General features: G+C 38.6%; 3 protein-coding genes across 5 annotated transcripts; 1 reads left to right on the top strand and 2 right to left on the bottom strand.

Annotated features, from left to right (window-relative positions):
• Positions 1-16: 16 nt before the first annotated feature.
• Positions 17-8,058, bottom strand: prr14 (proline rich 14). 2 transcript variants are annotated; one of them, XM_057345804.1, is made up of 8 exons: positions 7,580-8,058; positions 6,269-6,427; positions 5,935-5,975; positions 3,341-5,845; positions 3,002-3,137; positions 2,707-2,822; positions 2,521-2,589; positions 17-1,362 (listed from the first exon to the last, which is right to left on the bottom strand). In XM_057345804.1, exons 2-8 carry the CDS (start codon positions 6,269-6,271, stop codon positions 1,047-1,049), a joined length of 3,186 nt encoding a protein of 1,061 aa, XP_057201787.1. In that variant the 5' UTR covers positions 6,272-6,427; positions 7,580-8,058; the 3' UTR covers positions 17-1,046. The 2 variants fall into 2 exon arrangements, with proteins under 2 accessions (XP_057201787.1, XP_057201788.1); XM_057345805.1 differs by lacking the exon at positions 7,580-8,058 and adding an exon at positions 7,332-7,438.
• A 1,231-nt stretch (positions 8,059-9,289) lies between these two features.
• On the bottom strand, positions 9,290-14,076 carry cd2bp2 (CD2 (cytoplasmic tail) binding protein 2). Its single transcript, XM_057345825.1, has 7 exons — positions 13,910-14,076; positions 13,287-13,362; positions 12,926-13,055; positions 11,440-11,597; positions 10,762-11,332; positions 10,473-10,558; positions 9,290-9,562 (listed from the first exon to the last, which is right to left on the bottom strand). The coding sequence occupies exons 1-7, from the start codon at positions 14,059-14,061 to the stop codon at positions 9,452-9,454; spliced, it is 1,284 nt and encodes a 427-aa protein (XP_057201808.1). The 5' UTR covers positions 14,062-14,076; the 3' UTR covers positions 9,290-9,451.
• A 961-nt stretch (positions 14,077-15,037) lies between these two features.
• pheta2 (PH domain containing endocytic trafficking adaptor 2) lies at positions 15,038-18,244 on the top strand. 2 transcript variants are annotated; one of them, XM_057345830.1, is made up of 5 exons: positions 15,038-15,601; positions 15,757-15,846; positions 15,970-16,079; positions 16,463-16,766; positions 16,852-18,244. In XM_057345830.1, exons 3-5 carry the CDS (start codon positions 15,999-16,001, stop codon positions 17,304-17,306), a joined length of 840 nt encoding a protein of 279 aa, XP_057201813.1. In that variant the 5' UTR covers positions 15,038-15,601; positions 15,757-15,846; positions 15,970-15,998; the 3' UTR covers positions 17,307-18,244. The 2 variants fall into 2 exon arrangements, with proteins under 2 accessions (XP_057201813.1, XP_057201812.1); XM_057345829.1 differs by lacking the exon at positions 15,757-15,846 and having other exon boundaries at positions 15,040-15,601.
• The last annotated feature ends 959 nt before the right edge of the window (positions 18,245-19,203 follow it).

Below are 19,203 nucleotides of genomic sequence, written 5' to 3'. Positions count from 1 at the left end.
AATATTATAATGAACCTTCAGCGAACTGTTTTTATTTTTGTTCTTAATCCAACATTGCAACAAAACATTGAGACACTCACAGAGAGCACCACACTTTTGTACAAACATCTATTACATGTTGGGATATGGAACTGGTTACATTATGTTCTACTTGTAAATATTCTGTATGTTTTAATACATTGTGCTTTTTTAAATGTTTTATATTGCCAGGGTTTGTAATAAAAAAGTATAACAGTCAAAACGCACCTATTCCATCGTGATTTTTACAAACAACTTGACAAAACAATACAATACAAAAAAAGATCGAGAACCCAAACATCTATATGAAACTACTTTACACACAATCCAATTTTTCTTCTTTGACCAAACACTACAAGCAACATCATTAACCATTACATCAAAGGACACTAACAGCCAAAAAATAACAATCAAACTATTGATATTTATTTACAGTACCTGAGTAATACCACAGATCGCATTGAAACCTTTAATCCTTTATGCCATTAAATGAACATCACAATTCAATCTGAATAATGCTCACCGCATTATTTTCAAAGCTGCCGCGGCAACTGTTGTAAAGGCCTTTGTGCTCTGACTCTTTTATGAGAAACAAATTCAAACACACACAGGGTATCCTGAGAGTGTATTCATAAGGCATTCATTTCAACCCAAGAAGAGTTTAAATGTCATCGTGAATACACTGAGGAGGATTCAAGGTATGGTGATTTATCAACTTATTTTGGATACCGAGATGTGGTTACATTAACAGTATTACTCATTTTATGATGTAAACAAGTGCGAATCCTTTGAAAGTTTATAAAAAATAAACCAAGCAGTAATACAGACGACTATACAGCTTCACAAAGGAATTTCAGATGTACAAAAAAAGAAAAAACAACTTGCAAAATATGGTACATTGGTACCACTAATGCAATTCAGCCATTATATTTTAATGATACATTGAGGAATTTACAGTAAATTACAAGTTCCCATTCAACATACACGAGGAGCACATAGTTTGGTACAGAACAACCACGATCCCTGCCTCAGCATGCAATCTGCTGGAGAGCCATCCAGGTGTCTAGTTCCTGAAGCTTGGAGCAAAGAAGTGAATCCAGCTCCTGCACGGTAAGCCCATCCTCCACTTTAGAAGAGACCCCTAAACCTCGTCTAGTTCTACAGATGGCAGCGTTCCCTCCTGCTTTCCTTTGGGCTGCTGTTCCACCGACCAGAGGCTTCTTGGGCTTCCTGACCACGCCCAGTTCGGGGAATTCAACGAAGCGCTTTACCTTTTTTTGGCCAACAACAACCTGTGAGCCATCTCGCCGGTTTAGAGCCACCTCAAATATGGTTTCCAAACGTCTGAAAAACGACAGAAGCTTAATTCACCCAATGTAAAAAGATGAAATATTTGAAGATTTTTTTTCCAAGTTGCCCTGATTCTCCAAGTTCCATGCAAATGGAAAGTCATACTTTCATGTGCACAAGCTTTAGAGCTGTGACCCTGTCTGTTACTGCGTCCCAATTTGCTTACTTATACCATGTCCTTAAAGTATGTACGGAGTTTGTTATGGAAAAGTATACATTTTTGTGCGCAATAAAACTATGCACACACTGGAACATTCTGACTCAAAACAGAAGTGAATGCTGTTGCCTAGACGATACTGAGTAACAGTCACAATGATCAAAATACAGCCCTTCTTTGCATTGAAGTATTTATTCACTATTTATTTATTTCTTATGTAATGTTTACTGTATATTTACATTTATTTATTCAATGAAGCATCTCTTATTTAATTTTATTAATGCAGTGTAGCGTCACTAAAGTCCACCCACTCAGTTTGTGTTTGTGTGTCCATGGATCTACACTTTCACCGGAAACAGTAGACTCATTTCAGCATACTATGATTTGGGACATATTCTAATTTCGAATGGATAGTATATGAATTGGGATGCAGCATGTGAAATCCAGGCTGAAGCTTCGTAATCTAATTATGAGTATAATCAAAGTTGGATTTGCTGTAGCTCAGTGGTTAAGAGCATGGCGCTAGCAACGCCAAAGTCATGGGTTTGATCCAAGGGATTGCGCATGCTCAGAAGAAATGTATAACACAATGCAATGCAAGTCGCGACTCGCTTTGGACAAAAGCTTCTGACAAATGCATAAATGTAAATGTAATTATTTCAATATTTGACATGACCATACTATTCTAGTCAATATTAAACATAAAGGTTATATTTTTACAGAATGTTGTTTACATTATGTAGGATGATTTCATATAGAAAACAGTAAATCACAAAAAATACTTTAACTGGGTTTTCACAGGCAGGGTCACATTTGTGACCTCTGGATCAGAAATGAGCTGACATAAGGTTTCCAGCAAGCTTTGTGAAATCCCAGAAATTGGTTCTAAACTGGCGTGGAGCTGGTAAGTTGCTTGGTTGTCAAATCAAAGTTTGTTTAACTTGAGTCAGGTTTTAGGCGAGATTTAAGTTCATTCATAGATAAGTCAATCTTACCCATCAGGAGGTTTGCTAAAGTTTTTGTTGGTGTAGATTTCCTCCACGCTAAAATCCTTCTTCTTTATCCTGTTAAAACACACAACATGTATCTTTGATAAATAAAAGCGGCAGTAATAAAAGCAAAACAGTTTCGCTAGAAAATAAAGAGTGAAAGTTACCACTAAGCAGTCCGTCTACACATACCTGATGACTTTAGGAAGGCCCATCGGAGTGAGATTATTCTGAGGTTTTGGAATCTTTTTACAGATACGAATAGAAGACACCTTTCCTCGCCTTTCCTGACCTTCCTTGTTATCCGTCTGTTTAAACAGAGAAAGAAAATTAAATTAGGATAAAACGCTACATTTTTACGACTCCAAAAAGCAAGCTAAAAGACAATTACATGTAACATTTAAGCATTCAGCAGATGCTTTTATTCAACGCGACTTGAAAAAAGTTGAGAGAGCATATTCACGGAAAGTCTAAACAAGTCTGGTACCTTGATTTCAGAGTCTGATAATGCTTTTTCCTCTGAGATGGAAAGACTAAAGCTTGATCTCTCTTCTTCATCCATTGCTCTCCGACACTCCATTTGCAGTATCTCATGGTCTCCCTCCAAAGCACTTTGTGATGAACTTGAGGAAGAGAGAAGGATTTTAACTTCTGACTTGCACCTTTTTTAAAAGCTAGTTTTATTCACAACTTTAGTAAAGCAGGAATCATTTGACAATATCAAGATGCTACATAACACAACAACAACCAAACACACCTGTTATTAAGCTTCAGGTAAGATAAAGCGAGTATACTTGATGAGGGAAGTTGGAATCTTATAAATTACCTGCAGATTGATGACACAGAGGCAGAAGGTATCTCGGGACTGGGAGTGACAACAGTGGAAGGATCAGTTACAGGATCGGAGGATGTGAGAGTGGATGCAAAGGGGGAACTGCACAAGGATGGTGATGAGGATGTGACGTAACCAGAGGTAAAACAGGAGGCATCAGAATGTGCGCTACCTCGTCTGTGGCTTGAGCTTTTGGACAGAAATGCTAAAGGACTGGACAGAAAACACGAGGCAAGAGCTGTGAGATAGTTGGAGGGAAAATAAGGAGAGGAGGGGGCACCCCTACTAGCAGGGTACACCTCTTTACGGAGACACAGGGGGGCAATCTCTCGATCGATCTCCACACTACAGACGGTGTGCCGGCGAGTACGCTTGGACGGAGAGTGCAGATGGGAGGGAAGTGGAACTGCCATGCTTTTTTTGGTGGGTGAGGTAGAACCGTTTTCATGCGTGTGGGACGGGGGTACGTTACAGCCACTAAATACAAGGAAGGGGAGTTCAGGACAGGAGTAGCTGCGCAGGAGGCGGTTGGAGCCGCTACCTGACGACGACTCTACAGAAATGGCTTCCAGCATCTTTTCTGGGATTTTTGCCTCGTCCTTGGCTCCAATGACGTTTTCCCTTTGTTTTCTTTTTGGTCTGTTTACAGTCTTTGTAGGTCTGTTTGGACTTCTTTCAGACTGCAGTGAAACTGTGGATTCAGGATGCAATGGTGGTGATGTAAGCCTCTTTTTGTTTTCTCTTGCTTCAGGTCCGCAAACTGATGTCATCTGCTCCTCGCCTGCTATGAAGGTCATTTGTGATTCACCACAGGGCCGATCGCTCTGAAATAGTGTTCTTTTTGAAGGTCCACTAGGTCCCGCTGGATCAACTACTGAAGTTGTACTGTAGTCCTCAAATTTATGCTTGGGTGGACGAAGTCTCCTCTTCTGAAAAGACACCTCACCTGCAGTTTTAAAAACATGTCTTGTTTTTCGAGCTCTGGTCTTCTCACCCTTATGTTTCTGGAATTCTGATGGATCTGGTGGCCTGGATTCATAGTTACAATCATTCATGGTGTTCATGTTTCTGTGGTGCAGGCTCTTGTCAACCTTTCCTGTGGCATTTTGAGAGGCTATATCACAATCACCTTCATTGCTAGAGGCCAGTAATGACTTGCATTTGATTGTTTTTCTCAAATTAGTTTTCACAGTCTTTTCCTGCCCGATTTCTGTGGAGTCACAAGACTCTGAGGTGTCAGAATTCCTTATCTCAACATCTGCGATATTGCTTGTATTGAGCTTTTGTGCTGTGGAAATGTCTTGCCTCTTTTTCCTCAACTGAACACAAACGATATCCTCCTGATTCTCTTCAAAAGTGATGCTGCTGTCATTTTTATTCTTTGCCCGTCTCAGGCCTCTATCTTCGGCTTTCCGCGCTTGACGCTTCCGCTTTGCCACCATGTGTTTCTGTGTCTCAGTTCTAAGTGCTTCTCTGCATCTCTTTGACCTCACATGCACAACAGAAGTGCTCTTTGGAGGGTCTGATACGTCAGTGGAGCGGTGCATCTGTTCTGTAACATTTATGGAGTGTAAATCCTTCATCCTATCATTTAGAGAATTTGGCCCTGAAGCAGAAGATGCCAAATCAGCAGCAGTTTCTGATGTATGTTTAAACACCTTTCTAGGGCTTTTCCTTAAAGCCAGTGCACTGGATTCTTCAATGCGGCTTCTATCTTCATCTTTCAAGAGAAAATCAGGGGAAGTATTAGAAGAATTAAGCTTATTTCTGGTATTTTTTACAGTACTGTCTGCAAATACAGCATCTGACTCACTACTATCTCCACAGGCTGTGTTGCTATTGGCATGACTTGACCTATGTAAGTCATGAGTAGAATTTGACATTTTTTCTGGGGACGGAATTGAATCAGAATTGAGGAAAGTGCTTTGTGTTGTAGGACGGGGATAATTTCCATTGTGAAGAACAGTTCGCAGTTGGCTTGAGGGACGGTCTGTTTGATTATTTTCTTTGTGGGCAACCCTCACATCATCACACACTTCATTACATTCCAATACTGGTTCATGGTTGCTAGTTGAAACCGTTTCAAAATTCAGCCTCTGTGCAACTCGGCGACGTTTTGGAGAAGAGTTACACTGCACTCTTTCTGAAGACAACCTTTTGGAAAGCAACCCGTTTTTACATTCATCATCTGTTGTCTCTCCTTCTTCAGTCCAGGTTGAACTTTCCTCTTTGGACTCAATGAGCCGATCAGGATGTACGATGGAGGACAGTGTGTCAGTGGGCTTAAAGAGCCGGACGGGGCTCATGACGATCTCAGTGAAACTGGCCATCTTGGATTTGAATGACTGCAGAAGCTGACCGATCTCCCATCTTTTGACTGGAGAAGGGCTGTCCGGAGATTCCCTTTCCATGAACTTCTGGTCATGGGAATGGTCCTTTGTTGAGTTGCCATATGCTAACTGTGGGGTCCCACAGGATGACGCCAGTTCGACATGATTCCTAAGATAAAAACATATCAGATATATTGTTTAAAAAACACAATCCATCTTACTAGTTTAGCACAACTAATCCTGAATAGCATAACTCACTCTGAATATTGCTCCATCTCAGCCTCAGCTCCAAAGCTTGTCTGTAAATAAAAAATAAAAATGAGCCAAATTTTTTTTATTTTGCAATGCTTCCAGTTTCCAACATGACAGCACAACACTGCTTTATGTTCCATGCCTCTCTCTTTTCACTTCTCTTCCCTTTTGTATTTGCATTTTTCTGAACGACTCACAAAGGTGTGTCACTGTGAGGTCCACTGTGTGTCTGTCTTCACTTGTTGCCACCTTCAGTTGGCTCTTATAGGTTTGTACAGTGAAACAGAAGCTTCCTATATACCAGAAATAACTTGTTTTTGTCAAAGACAATGTGACATACCATGCTGTTGCTCTCTCTCTCTTGTATAGAGATGAGCTCAAGTGTTGAGGTTGTGGTGACCGGGCATCATTGTTGAATCGATGCACCCTGAGGCTTCTTTCTGATCCTGGGGAATCAAGTTTTTCTTTTCGCTCAATTTTTATTGCCAAATCATCACAGCTGTGAAATAAGCAGATTCCTTGTTAGCTTTTCTACCCGCTTTTAACATGTATATTATTATATATATTGTATTTTATGATTGCATGCTTTATTTTACTTTGCTAGAGCACAATATCTGTTAACAGGCAGCAAGGTATACAATATTAATTCATACACTTGTGTATAAGTCTGAGTGATTTTGTCAAGGTAAACCATAAGCACAGCAAAAACCTATGAGTGAATCAGTTAGCATGATTTTCTCAATTACAAAAAATAAACGGCCACACTGGGAAACAGGTGTACCAATAACGATTTCGTTGGGGAAACGGTACTACACACTATCCGTGGCAAGGGGCGCATAACGGATGCAAGATAGTGAATAACGTTACACCTGTTCTGAATCACTTCTGCATCACACTCTACATAAGCAATTAAAAAATAAACATAGCGCATAGAAATAATGCGATAAAAAGTAATTTACATGATTATTGTATTTGATCACAATTTGATTAAATAGAATCTGCTGTCAGAGTAATCTTTTTTATTAATATATTATTTATTGGCGCTAGCATTAAATATGTAATATAACGTAATACAATAATATATCAAATATATACGTTTCCACTTGACACATTGTCATACTACATTCGTCAAGTCTTTGTTGTGCTGACATGTTTGTTTTACATCTAAGTTACTATATTGTTCGGGACAACATTCAATACTTATCTTGAACTATTGTTAAATTCTAACTACTAGATTTCTCTCTGATCGCAACAGTGTGTAAGGTTAGTTAGCATTGCGGCTAATCGAAATCAAGCTCCACCGTGCCAAAAATTACATCAAATAACTGTTCGCCTAATCATTTATCGTTCACACAGGCTCAAACCAAACCATAGTCAAAAACACATATTATATCCTGAATTACCGAAACACAAAATACATTTTTCGGCGGGTAGAAAGAATTTGGTTTGGTTCTCGGCAACCGCTTCACTACAGCAAGTGTCCAGACACTGGTGCGGTTCTGTGTACGTCGTCGACGTAAATTGTGCTAACTGAGCTATGCTGCTATCTACGCATAAACCCGTCAAATACAATAATTTTGAGAGAGCGCTTAATTTTCTCGTATGTTTAAGAGGTAAAAGTGAAGTTTAGGTAGACAAGCTGCATACAAACCTAAAACGTGTTCAGGGAAACATGCGGTGAATGCATATAAACATCTCCTTTAGGCGTTGTTTTTAAAACATCAAGTCGATGTCGGTGTGACATTTCCATGCCGAGCGGCGCCCGGGTTTCACCATCGCGCTACACTCATAAGGTTCAGACGTAATCATTCGGTGCGATCGTGTTCCCGGTCTGTCTAGAAGCCAATCACAATTGTGCACAGTATGACCATGGCCCGCCCCTAGAGTACGTCAGAAATTCAGCCAATTACAAATGCCAGAGACTAGCGTAAACTGCGTATGGGTCTGTATATGCTTAAGGGTAGGATCACATACTGCTCAGCGCTTGGCGCTAGTGTTGTTGATTACGCCATCACAGATTTAAATCCCTCCTCTTTACGTGCATTCACAGTGAGACCAGTCTACCTTATCAGATCACCGTCAAATAAACGTGGTCCTAAAGAAATTTCATAGAGCCAACCAAAGGCCCAGCAATCTGATCAAACTGAACCCAACACTTAAATGGTCACCAAAATGTGAATCTGAATTTATTAGCGCAATTAGCTCAAAAGAAATCTCCAACCAAATTAATAGATTTCAAATAACACAGTTTACGACTAGCAAAACTGACATAAATACTGCTGTACATCAAATAAATCTTATTTATGATAGGTGTATAATTAAAGCTAACCTACTATATAAAAACAAGAAAACTAAACTAAAATCTGGTGATGAAATCTGGTTTGACAAAGAATGTAAAATTAAAAGAAAACAGCTCCGACAGCTCTCCAACCTAAAACACAGAGAGCCGCACAAAAAAGAAATCACACAAAACTATTGTGAAGCACTTAGGGACTACAAAAATACAATCCAATACAAAAAAACAACATTACCTTAACCATACTCTCAATGAAATCCAAGACTCTATTAATAATAATCAATTCTGGGAAAAATGGAATAGTCTAAATAAACAACAAAACCAGGATATAGCCATACAAAATGAAGAACTATGGAAAGACTTGTTGTGACCTGTTCAGAGAAATCTCCTCAGATAGTCTTACACCTGATCAGAAAACCCTACAAAATAAACTAAACCGGTTAGAATCGATAATCAAAAACAACCAAAATCCTTTAGACTATACGATTAGTTTGAAAGAATTAAACGAAGCAGTAAACAAACTAAAACCCAGGAAGGCATGCTGTTTAGACAACATCAGAACAGAAATGTTGAAGCACAGTCCTACAGTGATGCAGGAAGCTCTCCTAAAACTATTTAATCTGATATTACAATCTGGACACTTTCCTAAATCCTGGAATACAGTCTTAATACAGCCACTATACAAAAGCGGAGATAAATTGGACCCCAATAATAATTCGTCCCCAATGTGAACTCGTACGTAGAGGGTTTTGACTAGAAGGGATAGTTACCGCCACTTGGGCATGCGCTCTTCAATACTGCATCATTTCTGTCACGCTGAAAACAGTTGATTAATATTTTTTTATTATTGTAAGGTTAGGTTTAGGGTGAAATTTTGCACCACTTCCAGCCGTAACTGTATCCTTTCTAGTAACAACCTACATAGAGGCCAAAAAAAGCAGATAGATTTTGGGGTGGCAGACAACAAAACAAAATATTGCGCTGTAAAATTGTAGATAGAATAAACACCTAATTATACATTTATATTAGTCAGAAAAGCTAAATGGAAATAATCTGAACGTCAACTTGGACCCAGCCAAAAAGTCTTTATTTTAAAACGCATCGTGTATAAAACACTGGTGCACAAACTAGTGAATGTGTGTACACACAAGAGCAAACAATAATTCAGAGAAGCCCACTCAAAATGGCAGAAGAAATAAAGATTTTGAAGGTAACAGGATTCATAGATCACGAGTAAAGGTCGAAGTCTATTCTCCTTGAGTTGTAGAAAGCGCCACCTTCTTGGTCAATCCTTCTACAGTATACACCATCCTTGAAGTAGCCCTCATCCACCCAGTCCTAAAATTAAAGTATATGCAATGTTTTAATACATTTTTATTCATAACATCTCATTTTAACATCTTAAATATAAGGTACAATAATGTAAAAATGTAAAACATGTAATTCTGCACCAGCAGTGGAAACCAACAGAATCGAAAAATGATTACTTTTCTAACAGTTTTTCTAAAAACACAATCAGTTTGTCAGTGCAAGGATGAGAGACAGTCCAAACTTACACCATTGATAAAGCCAATAGCCAGGTTTCCATCACCCTGGTTTTAAGCGCATTTTGAAATTTCGCCTCAGAAACGACAAAAGTTTATACACTCGCTTGAGGTAATAATGGGAGAAGGAAAGGCATTTGCAGAATAAATTCCTCCAAAAAGTTATGTAACTGCACTATAAGATGGCGTAACCTGACTAACCAGAGTACTGATCTTGTTACACACTACACAGTATCTGAAATGTTATTATGGTCATTCTTAAATGCCTTCGCAAAGTATTTCTGTAATTGAATTGACTGCATTTCCCAAACAGCAGGCATCCACAAAAGCACCGCTTTTATCGTGTTTTGTCTGCTTGTGCAAGTAATTATTATATATGAAAATGATTACAATAAGTGGCTTCTCTTACTGATATTTAGTGCCAGTTTATTTGGAAGTGACGGTTGACTAGCTGGATGAAACGGTGCTTATTCGCAAATGTTTTATGCGATATTCCAATTTTGCACACAGGCTAAATTCGCAGCTTTGGATGGAAACCTGGCTAATGTAGCTATGTAGGGGCACTTGGACTAATATCGTCACATGAACTTGACTAATGCAAAGTATTTTAACATAGAAAAAGACATCTGCACCTTTAAACAATCAAAATTATTTACATTACATGTGTGTTAAAGCTTGGTAATAGAGCATATCTACTGTCTTACCTGCATCTGTTGGCTGCTGAAGGGCCCATAAAGCTCCGAGTTTTCCTCATTCTCCCATTTATACTCCCACATAACCTCATCACTCACTGGAAAGGAACAAAGAACACATTCTTTTACAGAAAGATCTGACTTCAATTATATGTGACACTTCAGTCAAGACAGCACAGTTCAAAATATCTTAAATGTTTCAATGAATAGTTTCACAGAAGTCAAGTACAATTCATTTGTCTGCAACTGGACAATTCACCAAACATGAATCCTAATCACAGCACCACTTAAACATTCTCACCTCTGCTGTTGTCTTTATCCTCTTCTTTCTCGACATGCTTTTCATCAAACTTTTCAGCAAACATGTCTAGCTCATCTTCTTCATCATCATTGCCATCTTGTGTCTTTGACGCCTTGTTTTTGTTCATCCCCTTCAGCTTGTAGGCCAGTTTTTCATAGGTCTGCTGATAAATGTCAAACTGTCCAACCCCCACCAGTCTATCTGCTATTGCTGTCAGCTTGTCTAATTTATCAGTATCTCTGCTTTGAGTGCCTTCTTTATCCTCCTCTTCTTGTCTTGGTTTCCCCTTCTTCTTTCGTCCTCCGAGACCCCCAAGTCTCCGAAGAGCAGCAGCCACTGTTTCTCCAGGCAACATGAGTTCAATAACAGCTTCTATGAGTTGATAAAGACTGTATGTAGCCAGAGGGTCTTCAGCTGGTTCTTTCTCTTCTTCTTCTTCATCTGTGTCACTGTCTTTCCTATGCTCCTCCCTCTGTAACTCCTCCTCTGCTTCATCTTCATCCCCAGCTCTTCTCCTCCGTTTAGCTGCAAGGCCTTTCTTCTTCTTCACCGGCTGTTCCTTTATCCTCACCTGAGTTAAGATATACAAGGGTAGTAAAGATACATTATAAAAACACTTCTGATTGTTACTTAAATGTTTGATCCAACAGTTATTTCTCATAATTAATGCAAATGTACCCAGTCAATATTATCTAGCCAGTTGTCCTTGATTTCTTTATCTTTGTTGATAAAATAGTTTCCCTCTGAATCAAAGTATCCCTCCTGCATTTCTTCATCCAGGTTAAAAGGGGTGATGCGTACCCCCTCATCATAGTCAATAGTTGCCACCTCCTGACCTGTAAACACAAAGACACTAAGGGTGGGTTGCACCAACAAGGATTAAAGTAAATAGAGTTAAGAGCTAATCTAGGGTTTGTTGATACTAGTTTTATTTTAATTCAAATTGCGTTACACCACTTAATTTTAAACCGAGATTAACAAATTGTGGATTAAAACTTTAACCTGTATTTAAACCATCATATGCGATTAATTTTTGTCCACCATTACAGATTTGCCAGTGTAACTAAAGATCAACAGTGTTGCACTGTCGTTTATATGCTGCACATGTAAAAAGGAAATAAACAGCTTGTGCATGTAAATGAAATGTAATTTTCTCTCTCTGGATAATACGTTGATCATCCATAAACACATTTCACAAGCCTTGAGGGATATGACAGCGCACGGATATCATTATCCTGCAGCTCGCGACTGGAGCAGACATAAGAGCGCAGTACGGGAATCACGAGTGGGTGGACCTCTGCCGTTAACGCCACGAACGGCCCCAGTAGGCGATTGCGTTTCCGGGGGTCGTCCTCGGTCATTTTCTGGGGCTGTTTGCGGCAGCACCGCCGGCTTAGGTGCGCCTGTTCAGGACCGGACCACAATTTAGACAGGGAGCCCACAATACTGGTGTCCCTGGTCACTGGTGCCGCTAAAATAACTACTCTTCTCAGGATGTCAGTCATTTCCGTTTAATCACAGAAGTTGTACTTGTATGTATTGCATAAGAAAGCACGGCATCTTGAACTTGACGCCTCACAGCCGACCACCCAGTTTATCAAACCGCCGTGCCCTCACTCTGTGCTGAGGTGTTTTATTTATTTACATTTTTATTTACAACAAACATATCACTGAAGCATGACATGATGCTTATGTATCTGTTTCTGATCATTTTCCCACACATTTTATCATAGATGTGTTTTTTTTTTATTTAAACCACCTCAGCAGCAAGTTTAAAATTAATCCCTAACTGAGAGATAAATCAGTTTCAAATAATGGAGCAACAGAATTGAAGTTAATCTAGGTTTAATGTAAAATTAAAACCCGGATCAAATGATATTTTAAATATAAACCTGATTATTTTTAAACAAGGTTTACAGTTTTGTGCAACAAAATTATTAAATAAACCTTGACTTAATCTATATTTAAGGCTAATCTTTGTTGGTGCAACCCACCTTAAAACAAGTAATATAAAAAAATCATAAATTATAACATCAGACTAATAGATTTTGCAAATATATATATTTTGCCGTATAAATATTTTAACAGTAATGCTTACAGAAAAGATCAAATAAAAGGGAAGAATTTTGCAATGTGAGTTGCATAAAATCAAATATTCACAAACCTTCCACATCATCACCGGCAAGGATGTCATATTTGCTGCTATTCTCTTCATCTCCAGCATCTTCCTCATCGCTGTCCAAAGAGTGTTTTTCTTTAAATCTAGATCCTGGACCACTTACACCATCCACCATCTGGAGGACATAGACATAATACAACAAAGCACAGGTAATTACAACACTTCATAGTTTATTATAGAAATAATAAAAATAACATGAATATGTTTTACACCGATAACAAAGGTTTTCATCCATCTTAATCACAATGATACAAGCAGCAGAAATGTGTCCTTTCTGATTTTCATGGAAACAGCAGCACACACTGACAGTGTATGCATAAACATAACAGAAAGATATAGCACTGACCTTTCTTTTTGGAACATCCTCTTCCAAAATAATCTTTCCATCTCCATCCTCGAATGCCACTTTCCTTTTCGACATGCTAACAGAGACAAAAGGCATTTGACTGTTTGGTTGTGTGCCTTTTCATTTAAAACAGCAAAATACGCACATTCACATACATGCAAACAAAGTAAATGTTTTAATATTAACATGATGCTGGTACTCTATAACAGATTAGACTAATATAATCTGTAAAATCATAAAAAGAGAGGTTTAAGATTTATATGCCAATAACAGACTAACAGTTACATGCAAAAGTTGAGCACAAGTGACTGTTGTTTATTATACATACAGTAAACAAAATAAGTTACTTGCGATATACAGCTAAATGTACACTTAAAAGCATTTATACGAAGACATCTCAGATAAACTAATTTTGATGCCCACGGTATTTGGAAATGGGTCAATATAAGCCTGCTGTAACGTAACACGAGCGAACGCTACGAGTGTCCACGCAGAGCGTCAGATATCCAACGGTTTAAAAACAACACATAATGCAGACTTTAGCTACATCTGGAGACACGTTTGTTGCATTAGATAGTGGATAATTTGTCAAGTATGTATAAAAAGCGTGTAAAATGAGTTACCTGGTTGCTATCCTCCCCGCTGCGCCATTCAAGTAAAAAACTAAAACCGGAAAGACGTCATTACTGTGTTTCTGCGAGACTGTCGTCTCGAGCGCCGCCTTGAGGCAAAGCGTGTGAGTTTTCGTTGCTTGGATACTTATATTTGACAACATTCTGTAGTACGTTTATCATTTTCCGATCAGTTTAAAGGAACAATACGGCATTTTTAGGAGGATCTATTGACAGAAATACAATATAATACACAAAACTATTTCTTCAGAGGTGTATAAAGACCTTACGTAATGAACCATTTTGTAATACCTTAGAATAAGATGTTTATATCTACATACAGAGCGGGCCTACATACATTGAATTCACCGCCATGTTTTGTACAGCAGCCCTAAATGGACAAACAACTCTACAACGCGCGTTTTCTCTTCCTCTCCGCTGCGGTATCGTGGTGAAACGGATCGCGGGGTGATCCGTGATACGTGCGGGATGATCCGTGATACGTACGGATCGTGCTCTCCGGTGCGGAACGCATGTGACCCGCGGATTAACTGAAAGTTTATTCATCATTGAGTAAAGAGTAAAACGCGCTCTCGCTCTCTCTCCAGATTCAGCGCCAACGCGCTCTCGCTCTCTCTCTCAAGTATCTGGACGAGTACAATATTAAAGCGGTTCCAGATAAACAATGACGCTCAAAACTTCTCCGTCACACAGCTAACATTACAACAACAACATATCTTGGTATGTTAGTATGTTACTCACGTACTGATCCGAATCAAAGCAACCTCCTCGGAGGTGATTTTTAGACGATCTTTCTCTCCAACGTCTCTCTGCTGGAAAGTATCTCCATAGATATCTGTGAGTACATATCTGCTAAAAGACTTAGTCCTAACGTGTCTCTGCTGGAAAGTCTTTATAATATTAACGCAGGTCCTAGCTCCAGCCTGACTTTTATGCTTCTTTTTAAACTTAAAATCCACAAACCTTTTATTTTATGTAATACATAAGTCATAGCTCTTTCTACAGTCCTTCTAATGCCCGCAAAATCTCTTCCCTGCGTCAACATGAGAACGACATCTTTTTGTACTGTGGTGGCCACCGTCGTGTTTGGACTAAGCGATTCGTGGCAAATCTATAATACAACGCTAGTGGCCGCTGTTAATTAAGAACTGCGCCTTTAAGTAACGTTAAATAGTAAATAGATATCAGAGTTAACTTGGCCGTTTTCTCTCTTGTCAATACATTTTAGCTTTAAAAGCTTTTTTTGTGGGATGCCTTTTAAATGCATAACACACAACAAAGTAACCTTTAAATTTCCAAAGTGGCATCAATTGTCCAGAACCTATGCAAACGCACAGTTCTGCTCTGGTAAATATTTTACGAGTGCATGAGTTGGATATATAAACATGCATCTTTTTGTAGTTGATATATTTGAACAACTGTTTTATAGTTTTTCAATTGATGAATACAACGCTTTTGTTCCCATGCATGCTGCTGTTGAGTCAAAAGAGAACATCACACCGGCTTTTGTTACCAGGAAGTGGGGCGCGTTATTTATATTTCAACGCTTGCCAGATTGACGTGAGGGCGCGCGCTGGTAATACGAAACTTATAATATTACCTTTATACCATGTGTCGGAGCATCGGCGTTTCACTTCAAGTGGTGTTTTCCGCGATAAATAATCGGAAATAAGATACTAACAAGTAAGTTGGTGCACCTGACAAACATTTAATCGACATGTAACTGTTTTTCTCACGTTGTTGCTTTAATCTTTACAACCAACGTACCTTCTTTGTCATTTTACGAATCTTATACATATGCTTAAAGAAACATCGCATTTCCATTCCAATGTTTGCAGCTTGCTGAATGACTGACAGTTCCTGTGTTAACCAGACAGACGAGTTTCTTATCTCGTACACTATGAGATGTGCCTGTCATTTGCGCGTTTGTTCGTATTTCTATTCATTTCTATTATTTCATTGCTAGTCCTTTAGCTGAAATGTAGAAACAGAAAGACGACAGGCTTTAATGAAATAATTTTTCATTTAAAGATCCTCTTGTGTTCGTATAGGACACGGCTGCACGCCAGGTGGCGTTGTAATGAAGATCCATGAGAAGATTGTAACACACTACCTGTCCTGCACTTCACCTGTAGATAAAGAGGGATACCTCTACAAAAAGGTAAGGGTTCGAAGAGAAATACAGATTATAAGAAAAATATAAAGGGAAAACAAAGTATTTCTCATTTTCAATTCATAAAGCAATTGCCGACAGGATTTATGTCTTAAAAGCATGTAATTTTTGCTGTAAATGAGCTCAGATGTATATAACAAAAGTAATAAAGCACCCTAAATTGAACCTCTGGTGAATCAGGGCTATTACACTTATTCATACTGGCTAATTAAAAGCATGCCACACTGGCCTACTGGCCTACTTCTTTATAAGTGACACTAATCCAGTTTTGGAAAATACATCTGCTGTTACTGAAAGCATAGGATATTGTAATTTATTCCTCTTACGTAATCTTTTTCTACTACTTTTGAACTATTATTTCTTTTCCACAGAGGGAGAGAAACACCACTTACCTGCGACGGTGGTTTGTGTTGAAAGGGAATCTGTTGTATTATCAGGAGCGTCCAGGTGATCGTAATCTGTTGGGCGTTATCGTTCTGGAGGGCTGTATGGTGCAGGCATGTGAGACGGATGGTCAGTTCTGTTTCTCCTTGGTGTTCACTGGACCAGGCCTTCGCACATATAGACTTGCCGCTGATGACCATCTGAGCCAGGAGAGTTGGATCAGTTCTCTGCTTTGCGCCAGTCACCTCTACCTTTCAATGATCGTCAAGGACCTGCAGAGACGCTACAAAGGTGAGTGCTTTCAGAATGTCTAGATTAGAAAACGCTAACAGGTATTTAATTGTAATCTGTTTTATATCTGCTGTCCATTCAACAGAAGCTAGAAAAGAGAAAGGCATTTGTGATCTGATACAGACTGAGGAAACATCTGATAATACAATGGCTTCCTGGAACACAGGACACCCCTATTTCGGACATGGGGCTTCCGTGGTACCCAGAGATGGGAGAAGCTACAGTACAGGTTCAGTACCGCCTTCATCTATGACAAACAGACCCATCAGTTATAGTCTTCAGGCCCCTCCTGTTCCATTCAAAACCAACAATAAGCGATCTCCAAAGCTTTGGCCAAAGAGAAACGCCCATGTCACACCCTTGAATAGTCCAGCACCATCTTATGGGGAGTGGCCAGTTGTGGGTTTTGATCCGTTAGAGGAATTCAGTAAACTGCATGAGTACTATGGAAATGAGATTAAGGAACTAAGAGCTGACTGGCTAAAGAAAAAGCGAGAGGAAGTGGGATACATTGAGGAGGACCTCATTGACCTTGGTTAAATCTTATTGGAGCTCAAGGCACACATACCTGCATTTGATCATATTAATATCTAAATAGTAAATCCTGCTCTATAACCAAAATAAATCATGTACTGTTAAAATAGATTTTATGCATCACTAGCTATGGATGCAGTAAATGTGATCTTGGTGTCTTTTTAAGGTTCTGAAAGTACAGTATGCAGTGTAGCACTGACTTCTGGTCTTGGCAACTCTTCTGTAAAGGGTTTCTCATTTCCCCTCTGTGGTGTACATATCAGCCTAAATGATCATTAAACAGAACTAAGATCACTGTAGTCTTACCCTTAAGTTACCTACGTGCAGATATTGACAACTGCAAATGGGTAATTTCTATTTAGAAGCCTGCAAGTATATAAATAAATTAATTGTTAACTTTATTTCCTTCTTTTAAGATTGTGTTTGTTGTATATTTGTGAATGCAAAATAGTAGTTATTAATGACTTGCTTGTTCTTAACGTATGTGTTGCGGCAGCCTAAACGTATGTGATTGTTTTGTATTTAAAGAACAATATTCATTTATCTTACAGTATATGAATGTAATTGAAGTTTTAGTATACATAGCATGGCCTGGCTCAAAACATCAGTGTGATGTTGTGCAGAGGATTACATATGCCAGTGACTGTTTTATAGTTCTGCCTGTCTGAATTTGTTTCACACAGTTCAGGGGGTTTCACAAATAAACCAAAATACACACCCTGTTTAGTCTTCCTCTTTCACTCTACCTCAATTCATTGGTGATGTAGTGTCATTTGCAAATCTCTTCACACTTTTAGGATATTATACACAATATTTAACATAACAGGTTATTTAATTAGGATTGGTTGTGATAATTAATAAATGTTAAAGTAAAGTACAGCTTTTGTGTTGTGAGATTAAAAAAGAAGCCACTAGATGTCACTATACTTCAGTAACTCGGTAGTGATGGTGTGGCCTTCAGTACCTCATTCCAGCTTCCAGTTAACTCTGAGGTGATAAACAGCTTGGAGGAGAAGAAATCACATTACACGCCATATGACCTGTATGAATAGGCATACACGTTCACTTTGACAGACCATAAACAAAACAAAGACAGTTAACAAATTGTCCAAAAGTGTAAAGACTCAAACTCGGTGGAATGCAATAAAATCATGTCACTTCAGTATGCTTCAATGGTGCATTAATCATTTTGTGTATTTTATTTTAATTGTGTGTATGAAAATCAGCAAATCATGATCTATAATAATTCAGATTAAACCCCTTGTCATACTTTGACCCTGTATTTCCCTTCCATCCTTCCGTCTTTCATTACAGGCTGCACCATATATAGCTGTAGGAGGACTGTGCTAATATAGCGTAGGCTGTACCATACGTAATCTGAGCACAAGCCTAATCACTAATGTGCTTTAGCATTATTTTATGAGTTATCAATTGGGGGGAATTTTTTAAAAGAACAACATGACATCAGTGTTTCAGTGGGTGAACCCATAATACACACCTCACAGTGAACAAATGTAGTTTCAGTTAAAGTGGTTACAGAATGTTTTTTAACATAAAAAGCATATATGAATGTTTTGATGTATTTTTGTATGTTTGTTTGTTTTGCTGTGTGTTCTTTTTAGTAATATTTTGGTTATGGAAAGCACTCGAGTTGTCTTTAAATGTCTTATATTGAAAAAATGATATATAACATATACATGGTATATAACATGTAAGGGAGAATGTACAGGCAGCCGGCTGTTATCGCAGAAATAAGCCCCGACAGTGTGATCAGGACCCGACGCGAAGCTGATGGTCTTGTATCACACTGAAGGGCTTATTTCATGATAACAACCGCTTATTACATGGCTACTTGCCACATGAGAAAAAAATAGACATGAAATGTGAATTTGAAATATGTTAT

Source organism: Triplophysa rosa, linkage group LG11, assembly GCF_024868665.1.
Source record: "Triplophysa rosa linkage group LG11, Trosa_1v2, whole genome shotgun sequence".
Lineage (NCBI taxonomy): Eukaryota > Metazoa > Chordata > Actinopteri > Cypriniformes > Nemacheilidae > Triplophysa > Triplophysa rosa.
The sequence above is the reverse complement of the archived record's forward strand: the minus strand, read 5'-3'. Positions and strand labels throughout refer to the sequence as shown.

Excerpts from the sequence above, each read along its gene's own strand:
- pheta2 (XM_057345830.1), top strand. The coding sequence starts at position 15,999 with ATGAAGATCCATGAGAAGATTGTAACACACTACCTGTCCTGCACTTCA. Across the intron at positions 16,080-16,462 it reads AGGGATACCTCTACAAAAAG|AGGGAGAGAAACACCACTTA; the intron begins GTAAGGGTTCGA and ends TCTTTTCCACAG. Across the intron at positions 16,767-16,851 it reads CCTGCAGAGACGCTACAAAG|AAGCTAGAAAAGAGAAAGGC; the intron begins GTGAGTGCTTTC and ends TCCATTCAACAG.
- prr14 (XM_057345804.1), bottom strand. Across the intron at positions 5,846-5,934 it reads GAGATGGAGCAATATTCAGA|GAATCATGTCGAACTGGCGT; the intron begins GTGAGTTATGCT and ends TTTTTATCTTAG. Across the intron at positions 3,138-3,340 it reads TCTGTGTCATCAATCTGCAG|TTCATCACAAAGTGCTTTGG; the intron begins GTAATTTATAAG and ends CTCTTCCTCAAG.
- cd2bp2 (XM_057345825.1), bottom strand. The coding sequence starts at position 14,061 with ATGTTGTCAAATATAAGTATCCAAGCAACGAAAACTCACACGCTTTGC. Across the intron at positions 11,598-12,925 it reads TGCCGGTGATGATGTGGAAG|GTCAGGAGGTGGCAACTATT; the intron begins GTTTGTGAATAT and ends TTGTGTTTACAG. Across the intron at positions 10,559-10,761 it reads GGATAAAGACAACAGCAGAG|TGAGTGATGAGGTTATGTGG; the intron begins GTGAGAATGTTT and ends GTTCCTTTCCAG.